This window comes from Rhipicephalus microplus, chromosome 1 (assembly GCF_043290135.1).
Source record: "Rhipicephalus microplus isolate Deutch F79 chromosome 1, USDA_Rmic, whole genome shotgun sequence".
NCBI classification, from domain to species: Eukaryota; Metazoa; Arthropoda; class Arachnida; order Ixodida; family Ixodidae; genus Rhipicephalus; species Rhipicephalus microplus.
In genome coordinates, this window is record NC_134700.1 from 248,713,008 (window position 1) to 248,727,855 (window position 14,848).

The 14,848-nt window shown below is 42.6% G+C and overlaps 1 protein-coding gene across 4 annotated transcripts in view; it reads left to right on the forward strand.

Moving 5' to 3' along the window:
• Oseg5 (intraflagellar transport protein Oseg5) overlaps positions 1 to 13,962 on the forward strand; it is a 31,137-nt gene extending 17,175 nt beyond the window's left edge. For 2 of the 4 annotated variants that reach the window (XM_037416506.2, XM_075892831.1), the window contains 8 exons: positions 4,736 to 4,800; positions 7,268 to 7,400; positions 7,706 to 7,853; positions 8,746 to 8,917; positions 9,775 to 9,864; positions 11,108 to 11,280; positions 12,998 to 13,121; positions 13,836 to 13,962. In XM_037416506.2, the coding sequence (XP_037272403.2) occupies positions 4,736 to 4,800; positions 7,268 to 7,400; positions 7,706 to 7,853; positions 8,746 to 8,917; positions 9,775 to 9,864; positions 11,108 to 11,280; positions 12,998 to 13,121; positions 13,836 to 13,904 (974 nt within the window). In that variant the 3' untranslated portion in view covers positions 13,905 to 13,962. Of the gene's footprint in view, positions 1 to 4,735; positions 4,801 to 7,267; positions 7,401 to 7,705; positions 7,854 to 8,745; positions 8,918 to 9,774; positions 9,865 to 11,107; positions 11,281 to 12,997; positions 13,122 to 13,835 lie in introns of those variants that run through there. The other 2 variants (XM_075892827.1, XM_075892836.1) reach the window with 2 other exon arrangements.
• The last annotated feature ends 886 nt before the right edge of the window (positions 13,963 to 14,848 follow it).

The window sequence follows — 14,848 nt, forward strand, 5'->3', positions numbered from 1 at the left end:
GGCAATCCATTGACCCTTGCGCTGTTCAGTAGTAATGGTATGAATGCTAATCGAAGAAATGGCAAGGTGACATGCTGAGTTGTGGGCAAGGCTGAGTTGTGGGCTGAGTTGTCGTCAGGCAAGGGAGAGCGCGACAGGGCGTCAGCGTCAGCATGTTGCCTTCCATTGCGGTACAGCACGCGGATGTTGTAGTCTTGCAGGCGAAGTGCCCACCGGGCGAGACGGCCTGAGGGATCTTTCAATGACGACAACCATAGTAGTAGTGCGTGATAGTCGGTGACGACATCAAATGGGCGACCATACAAATAAGGTCGGAACTTTGTAAGGGCCCAGACGATTGCCAAACATTCCTTCTCGGTGATGGTGTAATTAGTGTCGGCCTTAGTAAGCGTACGGCTTGCATACGCCACGACATATTTCGGGAACCCTGGTTTGCGCTGCGCAAGGACAGCGCCGAGGCCGACACCACTGGCATCTGTGTGTACCTCTATAGGGGCCGTAGGGTCGTAGTGGCGGAGTATGGGAGGCAACGTCAACAAACGGCAGAGCGTTGTGAAAGCGTCGTCGCACTGTGATGACTACGAATGGGAATGGAGAGGCCCGTTACTTCCGAGGAGCTTCGTCAGTGGCGATATGATAGTCGCGAAGTTTCGAATGAAGCGCCGAAAATAAGAACACAGTCCTACGAAACTGCGCAGTTCCTTGACGGATGTCGGCGTGGGGAACTCTGTCACGGTCCGAAGCTTGGCTGGATCAGGGAGAATTCCGTCCTTGGACACGACGTAGCCGAGTATTGTCAGCTGCCGAGTTGCAAATCGGCACTTCTTTAGGATCAGTTGCAGACTGGCATTACTCAGACGTGTTAAAGCATGCCGAAGGCGTTAAAGATGCGTCGAGAAGTCCGTAGCGAAAGCGACGACGTCATCGAGGTAGCACAGGCACGTGTGCCATTTCAGGTCACGCAGAACAGTATCCAACATGCGCTCAAAGGTGGCGGGCGCATTGCACAGCCCAAACGGCATGACGTTGAATTCGTACAAGCCGTCGGGGGTGACAAAAGCGGTCTTAGGTCGAGCGTCCTCAGCCATAGGTACTTGCCAGTACCCGGAGCGCAAATCGAGAGATGAAAAGAATTCTGCTCCTTGCAGGCTGCCAATCACGTCATCTACTCACGTTGGTGGGTACACGTCCTTATGAGTGATCTTGTTGAGATGTCGGTAGTCCACACAGAACCGCACAGCCCCGCCGCGGTGGTCTAGTGGCTAAGGTACTCGGCTGCTGACCCGCAGGGCGCGGGTTCGAATCCCGGCTGCGGCGGCTGCATTTCCGATGGAGGCGGAAATGTTGTAGGCCCGTGTGCTCAGATTTGGGTGCACGTTAAAGAACCCCAGCTGGTCTAAATTTCCGGAGCCCTCCACTACGGCGTCTCTCATAATCATATAGTGGTTTTGGGACGTTAAACCCCACATATCAATCAATCAACACAGAACCGCACAGAACCGTCCTTCTTCATGATGAGAACGACAGGAGACGCCCAGGGGCTGCTAGAGGGTCGAATAACATCGCGGCGAAGCATGTCATCGACTTGCTTGTTGATTACACGGCGTTCTGTGGGAGATACGCGATATGGACGTTGCCGCAGCGGTGGCTGTGCGCCTGTGTCGATGCAATGCGTAACGGTAAATGTGCGGCCGAGAGAAGGTTGAGCGACATCGAAAGAAGAGCAGAATTCTTCCAACAGGCCCAGAAGCTGAGAACGCTGGCCCGGCATAAGGTTCTTGGGAATGGAGGGACCAAATACATCATCGGATGATGAAGGAGATGTCGAAACAGCACTAAGCGTACTGGAACTTGAGCAGTGCATGTCACCGGGTTGATCCATAACTTGTGCGTCTTCGATGGGTTCCAAGCTGCCGAGACATTCCCCTCGCACCAACGTAACGCTGTACGGAGATGAGTTCACAACAAAAATAGTGGTGCTGCCGTGAGTGAGTTGCTCGGTCGCGAAAGGAACCAGCAAGCCTTTTCTGATAAAACACGATGAGATGGCGAGAGGAGTGCAGCGGTGTCAGAAAGGCTTGCGCAGTAGACCGACACCACCGCGGACGAGTTTGCAGGCACTTGGGTGTTGTCTCTGACGAGTAAGTTGCTTGCAGCAGATGGACTGTTGGCCGGCGTCGAAGAAGAGAATTGTGTGAGTTCTATTTCTGCTGGTGCGCAATGAATGACGGGGTCGTGGCGTGAGAGAAAATCCCATCCTAGGATCACGTTGTGAGAGCATGAAGGAATTATGATGAATTTGACCGCATACATCACGTCCTGAATCATAAGGCGGGCTGTGCACATCGCTGTAGGGTGAATGCTTTGGGCGCTGGCTGTACGGAGGGAAAGCCCGGAAAGTGGCGTGGTCACTTTGCGCAGTAATCGGCTAAGTTTTGCGTCCATGACAAATACGGCGGCTCCAGTATCTACAAGGGCAGATGCACGAACGCCATCCACCAGTATGTCTATCACGTTCGACGGGCTTTCCTGATGGCTTCCGCAGTTCGAGAGCGTCGCAGCCCTTTCCTCGCGGACTGCGACGACTAGTTTTCCTGGTCACCCTCGAGTGGACGTCGGCGACAGTGAGCGACGTCGCGGAGATGGTGAACGGCGGGTAGACGGAGCGGGGCGAGACGACGGTGACATAGGCGGCGGTTGGTCATAAGAGCGGCTTGATTGGCTGGGAAAGTTGGAGGCGACCTGCGGTTGCTGCACACAATTGCAATAGCATGCTACGTGACCGACGCAACCACAAGCAAAGCAGATGGGGTGATTGTCAGCAGTGCGCCATCGGTTCCCGGGTTCCATCCATGTCGCAGGACGCGATGGGCGAGCCGGCTGCTGATATGAGTGCATGGTGGGCGGCACTCGGGGCACGTGGGTGACGTCGGCGTATGTAGGTGACACAGTTTCTCCAAAGGCCTGGGGCCTCGCGATGGTTTCGGTGTAACTTAGGAGTCCAGCCACAAAAATCGGTGGGGGCGGCCTGGCGACAACTTGGGCGAAGCTGAGTGGTGCAGATACAGGAGACGGCTAGTGGTATTGAGGAACAACCTTCACAATGTCTTGCTGAATGGCTCCGCGGAGCGGAGGTAGAAGTGTACTTGATGGCTGTTGAGCATGTTGCGGGGAAGCAAAAGCCAGTAAAAAGACCTGGCGAGCAACTTCCTCGCGCACAAACGACTTGATTTCGGCGAGCAAGGTTGTGTGGTCAGGAACTGCTGACAAAGCCGAGAGATCAGCATCGCGAGGTGGCGGTCGATGGGTCATCAAGCGCTGCCGCCGCAGCTCGTCGTAACTTTGGCGTAATGTAATGACTTCTGCCACAGTGCGGGGGTTTTTGGCCAGGAGCATGGTGAAGGTGTCGTCGGCTATGCCTTTTAGAACATGCGGGGGTTTTTGGCCAGGAGCATAGTGAAGGCATCGTCGGCTATGCCTTTTAGAACATGCGGGGTTTTGTCAGCCTCTGACATGTTCAGGTCGACTTTCTTGCACAAGTCAAGGATGTCCTCGATGTAACTTGTGAAGGACTCGCCGTTCTGCTGTGCTCGTTCACGTAAACGCTGTTCGGCTTGCAGCTTACGAACGGCAGGACGGCCGAACACGTCGACGACAGCGATTTTAAAAGCGGACCAAGTCAGGAAATCAGATGCGTGGTTGTTGTACCACATGCCGGCCCATAATAAGTTCACGTGCTATGTGACGCCAAACATGCGCATAAGAGTGTTTTCACACTCGTTGTTTGGCTTATAGATGGCGCTGACTGTCGCTCCTACTTCTAAATTCACAGATAAACCCAAAAAGTGGATGGAGGGAGTGCCGCTGTAATAGCTCAGTGGTTAGAGCATCGAACGCGTAATTCGAAGGTCGTAGGTTCGATTCCTGCTTACAGTTGGTAATTTTTTCATCCACTTTTCTTTCTTCTTATTTACATTCCATTAATGTTAATAACTTCCCCTGTACATTCCTTGGCATTACTGTCTGTTATATCTCATTATATATATATATATATATATATATATATATATATATATATATATTGCTATAATGATGCATTTGCGAGCAGTAGACTGCCCATTTTTCTGTCATATACCAGTTGGTCAAGTAACATACTTATATGCTTCTGTTTGTGTACCTTCTTATTTTTGTAATCCTAATTGTGAACAAAAACTGTGCACTTGGAGAATGCTACCAACTTAACCAGACTCTAAAAATCTTGATTTCCCTCTTGTGTCAGCAGAGCACAGATTTCTGTTCTGTAAAGACTTCCTCTTGGGCAGTTTTGTCAGGCTTACTAAGCATGGCATTTAGGGTTCCAAAACCTGCACTACTAGAAGAAGGAAAAGTGGAGCTCATAACTGTCATTTAAATCTTTGGGCCAATGAAACACTGTGTGCACGGCAGACTCTGGTGTACTTGTACTCTGAGTGGGCAAAATTATTGTCACCAACATAAGCTTGCAGATCACATTAGTGGCTTCCAAATATCTTATTTATATACACAGCATAATTGCATTTTTTGTTTATATTGTATAGAAATTGCTTAACGCAGTGTTGTGGTGTTTGGTCATTGGTAGCTTTTTTGCAACTACAACAATATGACAGTGGAATGTTGTATAGCCTACACTTTCACGGTCTTGTACATGGTGTACTTTGTCCATGACATGGTTTCATTAAAATGGTATGGCTTCCAGTGGTGTACTTGTTTGACGTACGGACTGGCAAGCCAGCTGGAGATGGGAAACCATATACACACAAGGTCTGTCCTGAAAAATGCTCATGATATGCACAAAATGCACATATGCAAATTAAGACAGACACTGCATGTAACACCCAGCAGCACATGTATTCTTTTCCACGACTCATATTTTCTCCTTTATTAAGTTTGTTTATTTGAGCTCTCTCATTTGTTGCATTCTTTAAGTGCTTTGATTAAACAGGATTTTTTTTTTACACTGTGATGACTGTGAAAAGATTGCAACTGGTTTCTCTGCTTCCATACATCCGTGATTTTTGTTGCACTAGCGTTGCGAGACCACCATTGCTGTTTTCAGGCCATCTTCTCATCCTCGGCTGTCACACTCACTATGCTATATCAGGAACAACAGTTTGCCTACCATTGCCACACAATATGCACAGGCCGTGTGCCACACAGTGTGGTCATACACACAGTTGGCAAATCGTGTAATGTTCTTGTGTCACAGAATCTTACGGTGATGCTGCTTTTGCGTATCATTAAAAGGTCACTGTAGGCAATGCAATAAGTAATAAATAAGAATTTGTGAACCTCACCAGAAAATTCTTGATAAAGTTAGTGTCTCCTGTTAAAGTAGTTTGCAGAGTTTGCGTGAATTGTAAACATTACTCGCTTGGGACTGATTTAACCTAAAGTGAAATATTGTTGCTGCTTCAAGCGCAAGAAGTCTTAATAGATTCCTGAATACCAGGATTTCGATTTCTATTACAATAAAAGAGAAGGGGAACCCACATAACAAGACACTCGTGGCAGTATATTTTGTTAGACATTCAAGCTGAATCGGAAACAACAGTTAATTTACACTTGCACTATATTTTTGCAGTACTAGACGTCAAAGTAAGGGCGAAGACATGGTGAGCTCCAGACAAAAAAAAGAAGCAAGACATTGTGTCAACTGAGATTTAACTCACAAAGCAGATAGACTGACGAAAATTATCGTGCGAAATACCTGAGACATTTTTTTTTTCTAAAAGAGCCCAGTGCACTTTAACTGAAACTGAGAAAAACTCACTTTTTTTTCTACTGACAATATGGTCGGGCCTGCTCAAACAACTTTTTACCAATGTGTTCATCTCCCCTAAATACGACAAATCTATATTGTGGCTAAAATCTACATATCCCAGTATCATCAATATTCAGGAGTAAAGTTTGTATTTGGCTCACATAGATTAGAACCTTTCATTTGGGCATGAGTCGGCTCATAAAATAATATAAAACAATTCAAATGTACGGTATATCAATATTTTGAGATAGAATTAACATCATACTTGTGCTTCCGTTGGTGCCATGCTTTGTTGCATGGACTTAATCGCGATTACTAGATTTGAAGAGTGGGTGGTTCTTCCTGGCAAAGTGCATATATTATTTTGGACTGTTATCAGTGTTTTCTGGTTCTTGGTATCCGACGAAAGTTTTGAAAAGTGTTCCAGTTTGTTTTATGCCTTGCCATTTTGGATCACTTCTTCTTTAGGGAATGGATAGGTGCTCAATATCTTCATTTTATGTGTAACATATTTCGTATGTACTGTATTGGAGCAAACAGGGGACATGATACTGTAGCGCTAAACTTGAAAAGAATCACTAAAAGGCGAAAAGAAGTAGGAAAGTCAGCCTTTTGTTCTTCATGATCGAGTTTTATTATTGAACATCACGTGCTTCAGTAAAGGCCAACTCGCCCTAAGAAACCTTATTTTGGAATGTAAACACGATAATAAAGCAACTACGGCACAAATGAAAGATTTTGGGTGAGACCAGGTTGATTGTTTTGGTATCGATTGTTGGTGCAGTGCTGGCTTAATGACTGTGACTCAGTTTGATTGAAACAGTTGGAGCATTTGGCTCATTTGAGTTAATGTTACAAGAAGAAATTGCCCCGTTTCGATTAGAACTGTTCTAAAAGTTGAATATACTTAAACACGCTTTACGCTCATATGAAATTTAGTCTAGCTTTGGTTTGTGCATTTGGCTCTTTTTGAAAAAAAAAAAAGCCTCACTTAATTGGCTACTGCTTTTGTGATACATATGTCATTTTAAATAGGTTGCATAGATAGGTATTTCTAGCTTAAATGATAGTGCACACATAAATGGTTCCATTTAGACACCTCCAAAAGTAAGCCTCATACAGCAGTAGTCAAGGTTATTGTCTATTTCTAAATGTTATCCTGTGCTAAGTAATTTATAAACATATATATGTACTATTTTGTGATGCAATGAAATTTGCAGGTGGTGTCGTGGCATTTGTGCTCACAAAGCTTACTTCTTATGTTGTGTTCTGTAATGTGGTATGCATCATTGCACCTAGTTGCTTATGTGCCTAGATAACATGCATTACGCTTGACATGTTCAGTTAATGGTTTTACCTTTGAAGCAGCTGAATCATTGAATTTGGAAGGCAGTATTCACACAACTGTGTTTTTGTTATGGAAAACTTTTGCCTCACTTTCGGCTTTTTCTACTGTCCTCAATGCAGATTGAAGTAACACAGGTCGGCATTGACCAGTGTGCTCCATCAATTCATCGCAGACTAGCCATTATGGACAAAAACAAAGACCTGTACCTTGTCAGCCTACGTGATGGGAAAACACTCCAGAGCATTAAACTAGGTAGGCAGACAACCGTATTGTGAATTTTTAGAATTATATATGTTGGGCAGTTTATGATTTCACAGATGATGTAAACCACAATATTTAGTGCTTTTTGCTGTGCTAAATATTTCAAATATTTTGTCTTTGATACCTGATATTGCCTAGGCTTATAGTATATTGGGGAATAGCATCACATGCCTCTCCTGCTGCGTCATTTTTATTTTGGTATGAGCAAAAGTTTCAAGAAAGCGTGGATGTAGTAGATGTGACCATGAACAGGAATGTGGATGCCGAAAGTACATTGACATCAGCACCACTTGCAGGTGTCATGACGGGATCCTTATGTTGGAACGATGACTCAAGCATCTTGGCTTCTTTGCAAGAAGGCAAGCTGATGATATGGAATCACCCAGATGTTGCCTGGATTGATCGTAGCCTTTTGCCCAGCACAGTTACAGAGAAGGAAATGACGTGAGTATAGCCGATAATGCCTTCGCGAAAATCCATGTTAAATGTACTATAGTGTAGCGGTGATAAGGAACAGCTTGGTACAAAAGTTGCATTTGAGTTCTCCTTGAAAAAAAGGCACAGCTATGATGCTTCTACTTGAGTATTCAGGCTTTTTGCAATGCCTTACTGCAGCCAAAATTAATGCCTCACAATATGCTTCACTTTGCAGATGTAGACAGAACTGTCTATTTGGTTTCAATGTATTATGTCAAACCTACTTTTTTAATTAAACTAAATTTCTTCAAAAGCCTATTATTTACATATGAGCAGTACATTGTAAGCAGGCTTAACATAAAAAATATGTATGAAACTGAAGTAGCACAGATAGTTGTAATAAAGCCATATTTTTTGTATTGTAAGAACTTAATATAAAAGCTGCTTCCTTCCTCACTGCACTTCCTTGACCCATGTTTCCTGGCTTGATAGACCCATTGAAGCATTGGATGTCTATCATGGTTCGCCTGTATATAGGTGGCAGAAGTATGTAGGAGGGGGCATGTGAATATGTGATGTCCTTAATCACTGGCATGAGTCTTTGTGCCTGTAATGCGCAGGCTGTGAAGTATATGTTGATGTGCTGTGACACAGTGCTTTTTCACATATTGTGCCAAGTGTGCCTGCAAAGACACATAATCATGCACTTTGTGTGCACAATTATGCTTGAGCAAGATGGGTACTACTTATGGCAAATATTATTCCTGCAATGTAGTTTCTAGCAGTGGCATTGAAAACACTTAGTTTAGTATTTTCATATTGGCTACTTGTTTGGCAAGCTCTTTATGGTAGTGATGCTACCAAGCGTGTGGTGTGTACCATGTATACAAGTTCACTAACTCGATGTGTTCTTTTGCAGTGACCTGGGCTACAATCCTCACATTGTGAGCTTTCTTGGGTCTACAGTTTTAGTTCGAAGGACTGATGGCTCATTAGTGTCTTTTGCCTTTCCCCCGTACGCTTCAATATTGCACGGTTACGTTGCCTCGTCACGGTGGGACGACGCTCTTCGCCTCTGCAGGTTCGTCAAGGTATTGAATTGCAAACTTTTTATATTTGCCATAAGATCGAAATTGTGAAAACATGACTTGTACTGGCACGTTTTTCTGCATGCCATTCCTTTATATAGAATTTCGCAGATAAGTGCGGAACTCAGCATTCAGTTGAACCTGGACGCATATAATCTGAAAGAGATTACAGAGTGTGCATGAATAAAACTTTAAAAATGCATGTTGTACTCTTTCCCACCACCCATTTTGATGCTTCTATCGACATTATTTCACTAGGAACAAGGGTCAGGGGGTATATAATACACACGTCATATGTATTCATACCATGGCTGTGGAACAATCCGCAAAGGTTTCAACGCCGTTACACCCCACTCTGTTTCTGTCTTAGCCAATGCAGATGTGTTGATAAACTCAAGCTTGTAGATTTGATTTGGTTTGTCGTCACAGCAGCAGCATTTCAAAGTCATGGAATGCAGAAATAGTACCAAGTATTGGGTACGCATTAGAGTCTGCTGTGGTATAAAATTCTGAACTGATGCGAAACCTTTCACTGTGATATTTTTGTCAAGCCATAGGCTATATTGTGGACGTTAAATACTATTGGTAAATGAAATAAAGTTGTGGCAAATTGTAAAAATAATCTCGCATAACTTGCAAGTGAAGCCTTTGAAAGCATTGATGTGGTTTATGTAAGGTACCATTGTTCATCTAATATTGGAGGATTGTAGTGCATGCGTACTTTTACATCTCAGGTAATTACAGTGTGAGTTAATTGAAGCCTTCTTTGCTGGTTATCATCAAGATGACAAGTATGTAGTCATCCTAGAAATGTATGTTTTTATTACCACATGACGTGGCTTTCATTTCTTATCTTTCAGCTTCCAGCTTTGTGGGGTTGTTTGGCAGCAATGGCTCTGGGTGCACGAGAACTGAACACAGCAGAGGCGGCCTATGCTGCTATTGATGAGGTAGTGCTGTGGCTTGTTGAACCGCTTTTTCATATTGTCACGCGCTAGGGGATCCATACCCCGCACCTCCACCAGTTGTCAAGCGCTAGAAGCTCGAAGAAAAGACGCAATCTGAGATACAAAGAAAGACGTTCCCACTGGCACTGGTTGCTCGTCTTCGTCTTCTTCGTTCACTGGCACAGAACTGGCTCACTGTTCACTGGCACAGAACACCAGGTGGCAATATTAGTGAAAAACTACCGCTACCCTACCTATTGAGATTTTTCACATGTCAGGAAAGAACACTAGGCTTCGGCTGAACTCAGCGGGGAAATAAATAGACATGCCAATGCAACAAGCAATCCACAAATCGGCGATGGGCATGTCTAAAAGATGTCGTAGCTCAGCTGCAATAACACCGTGGAATGACCTTAGCTGAATTTCATCGTTGACAAGAGTAGTTTTACTTGGGCCAGTTCAATGCTCTCCCTCTCACACCCCAATATTTGCACTACTATTTTGCATTAGTTTTGTGCAGCAGGCCATTTTGCATGCTAGCTGGTAAAATGCAATTAAACTGTGAATAATCCTTCTAGTACTTTTACAGTATTTTGACCATGCATTTTCAGGCACCCATTTGAATGTGTTTCTTTGTAAAATTTAAATGTTTCTCACAAATTTGTGACTTGAACTTCATAAACTCTTTATAGATATACTCTATGCATTGAATGTTATTAGTGCAAGTTTGTTCTGCATTATTAATGATGTACTCAAGATAATTTACCCATTGAAGAGATTGGATTACTTTGTTATTTTTTATGTTCTTTTCTGCTGTATAGGGCCCCCACAACCTGCCTTACATGGATGAATGCTGAAATTGAACTCTAAGCCAGACTAGATTAGCTAGCTATTATCTGAAAATCTATTGTCATTTATTGTGGGGTCTTCAGATCTGTGTCATGGGAGAAAATTATCTATGCAGGTTTCTTGAATTTTTCGTATGTCAGTGTTATCACGAATATCAAAGCATTTTCTTGTTTTTTATTGTACAACTTTGGATGGTGCAATTTAATTGCGCTATGCTTTGCACACCCCAGAACACCAGCATATCTGCACCGAACCCAATGCTCCATTTGTGCAGGAGTGCTCAATCAAATCGTGCAGCCATCATTTTGCTTGTGCATAAACTTTTATTGGTTCAAACAATCAGTTCTTACTTCATTTACCTGGCAGCTCAAGTGACTCAGACCACCTTGTTTAACAGGTTGATAAGGTGTTCTACCTTCAGTACATCAAATCACAGCAGTCCAATGAAGTCCGAACAGCAGAGCTTGCCTTGATCTGCGGAAATCAAAGAGAAGCTGAGAACATCCTGCTGCAAAACAAAATGTGGTTCCGCGCCATCATGATGAACATCAGTCTTCATGAGTGGGAACGGTAATGCCACATTTTGGAGGTCTCTTTCTTTGTGTGCGTTTGTGCAGCTGGATAAATTTGTTCTAAATCTGCTCCGACTTTATTCCTACGAATTTATAAAAAGTATTACTCTGTGTTGCCCAGCAGATTTTTTAGAATAACACATTATTCTATGAAGAAAAGAAGTGAAAATTTAATAGCCAACTTTTTTTGTTAGACACAGTATTAATGAGAGCTAACAGACAGCAGTGCCAAAGAAAGTATAAGGATTGTTATTAAATGTGATCGTAGCATAAATGGGAAGAAGGAATTGTGGACGGAAAAGTAACTTGCCGCCAGCAGGTACCAAACCTGCAACCTTTGAATAATGAGTACAGTGCTCTACCGACTGAGCTACAGTGGCGCTCATCCACCCGTCTACTTTATGGTGTATATATGTTGACCCTAAACATGACAGTGTTATTCAGCGCTGCTTGTATATATGATGGTGAGTATGGAAGAATCTTTTTCCGTCTGTTAGTATCACATGATACGCAGTCTTATCACGAGTTGGCAGCCGACCAATAACCCCTTGCGCACAACCTGAAGGCATCAATTCTGCCAGAACGAGATCATCACTGTGGAGGAAGGAAAAAAAGTCGAAATTCGAGGGCTCATTTTTCTTTGTTAGACACAATAATAATAAGAACTGACAGACAATGATGCCAAGGAAAGTATATGGGTTGTTATTTGTAGTATTAAATATATAAAGAAGGTAAAGTGGACGAAAAGATAACATGTTCTATGCAATTTCATGGGGTTATAAATGGACAGTCTGCCAGCAGGACTGCTAAAGAGTGTGTCACAACCAGTTGCTGCTGAAGATTTAAGACTATGTAAACATATCATAGGAACCACTGATAAGTCCGAATACCTACTAACACCAACATATCGTTCTAATGAATATAAATGCACACATAAAATACAAGAATATTCATTCAAAACCGCTAGATTAGCCCATTTCATTATTTAAAAACAATTAGAGAGTGGAATAAACTTCTCGAAGATATAGTAAACTTAAGTGACAATAGTGATTTCTTCTCATCGTTGGGAAATTGTGACTTGTGTATTATACCTTTTGTACCTGTTTGCTATGTGCTATACAATATACTGAAACTTTGCATGCTATAAGTATTATATATTGTAATTATATTTTCCATTATGTTTTTGTGTACTATCAAAGAAATGTCATTAACTACATTGACTTAGAATGTACACATCCCCCCCTGCAGTGATGCTACTGCAGTGTTTCAGGAACCATGTAATTAACTATGTAATGTTGCACTACAAGTGGATTACGTTAGACTGAATGTCAAAGACAAACTAGGCATGTATATTGGGCCTTCGTATAATCACAGCCTGTACTCTGCGTAATTTAAAACGTGCAGAAGCATGAGAAGTCAATGTGTAAAAATAAGACAGCTCATGGTTCTTTGGCTTTAGCACAAACAAGCCCACCTGTCCAATTTTCACTATGGTAGTTCAACAGCCCACTCAGTCATATTTTGCTAACAGTTGTGCATCCTTGCTTGTAAACTGAGAAGTAAGCATTACTTTTCTCTTTACTTTGGGCCTTTTATTACTTTGAGCCTTTTGTATATTTACTGTGGGAAAATGTGCTTGGCATTGTTTTGTGCTTTCATTAGTCAGAAATGGTGCGACTTTTGGGCTAATGTATTCATCTTTTCCTCGCAACCAGGGCCTTGAATCTTGCCGTGAAGTACAACACCCACATAGACACAGTTCTGGGTCATCGAATTTTGTCACTGGAGAGGCTCGGCAAAAAAGAAAACAACGCTCTCTTCCTCAAGTACAACAAAGAGGTATAATTTATTTTTGTATTGACATCTGCTTTTTAACTTGACCCTGATTTCTTTGTGAGGCCTCCATGTCACACTGCAGTGAATCTTATCTAAATATTAACTAACTGGAAATATTAAATTATATTTGAGTCGGTCTGACATGTTTCTTAACGATAAAAGAAACAAATCGTTTTTAATGGGAGCAGAGCACAAGTATGCTTGGAGAGGTGTACTGAGCACTGAATGGACATTTATTCGGACTTTATCACCTCTAAAGTTTCTACGTGATGATGCCGCTCCAATTTCTACCAAATTTATCAAGGGCATCGATGCATCCATGCGAGGCATGTTTCGTAGCTGCCAGCCCATGCTGCATGTAAACAATAGTTCACGTGAGGGAACAACAATTTTTTCTCTAATTATTGTTATAGCAGTTAGAAGAAATTCACCTGTCTCGTTTTTATGATGCTAGAAAGGTATAACCGCTGTCCAAAATCATAGACATCATTTTTTGTGCTAGCGTCTTCGAGAAAGTAACCACTAGTGCACTTTGGCAGCAGACTGTTCTCCCCCTTCCTTTCCATAAACGATTGGAAGGTAAAGGCCGTGCAGTGGGGCTATTTGACCATGTACTTCACATCAATATCCAATATTTACTCATTATTAACTTTTGCCAAGAAAAGAAACTTGCCTTTGCTTGCGCATCATTTTAAAAAATTTTTTTTATATTTCCAGGTGAAAATAGACTGGGCGAAAATCAATGCTGCCATGGCAGAAGAGTATGAGAAGGAGAAATATGGTTGAAAACTTTTGCGAGCAGCTCCTAAACTGTGATGCTAATAAATGATTTTTCGTTATACTAGATGAGTGGGATGGTTCTATGCTGTTACGTGATGGCACATACATCTCATTTTGGGCACTGATTATGTAATGTGCATCTACGTGCAGTCTGTTAGTACAAAAGAATGGATAACAAGGGTTGGGCAATGCCGCCGAGGACGGCAAAAGGCTAGGTATGGTGACGACATTATGATGTTTGCACACATAAAATGGCATCAGCATGCATAGGACAGGCCACATTAGAGATCACTGGCAAAGACCTTCGTCCTGCAGTGGCCGAAAAAAGACTGATGAACTTTGCTATATGAGCCTTTGCTAGCAGCTCATATTGCTCCTGACATGTGATGAAAATGGTGCCCTTTAAGTCAGGACATAACAACCTTGACTCAAATTTCTCCGCTTGCTTGTCACTGGTAGTTCCGGTCTGACGTAAGAGACTAGTTACATTTTTTCTGCGCCGGGCGTGATAAATTTTGATATTGCCTCTTAAAAGGGACCTTCAACACTTTTCTAGCATTGGTCAGAGAATGCTGCAAATCGGTAGTCAAGGCTCTCAAAAACACGCCAGTTAAACATAGCGCAACATGCGTTATGTTGATTTGGAATCTATTCTCAAAATCAGCCAAATGTTGCTCCCTCATGCTTTTACAAATGATAAAAAAAAGTAAAAATGTAAGGGCTTGTTTTATTTGTTAGAGACAATATTAATGAGAACTAATGACATTGGTGTCAAGAAAAGCATTGGGGGTGTTATTTGTAATAACTAAGATAAATTTGTGAAGACAGTAAGTACAATGTACTAAAAGATAACTGCCTGTTTGTTAGTTCTCATCAATGTTGTCTCTGGTTTTAAGATATAATACCGCAGATATTATATTTATTATTATTACTGTTTCTACAAGTGATGT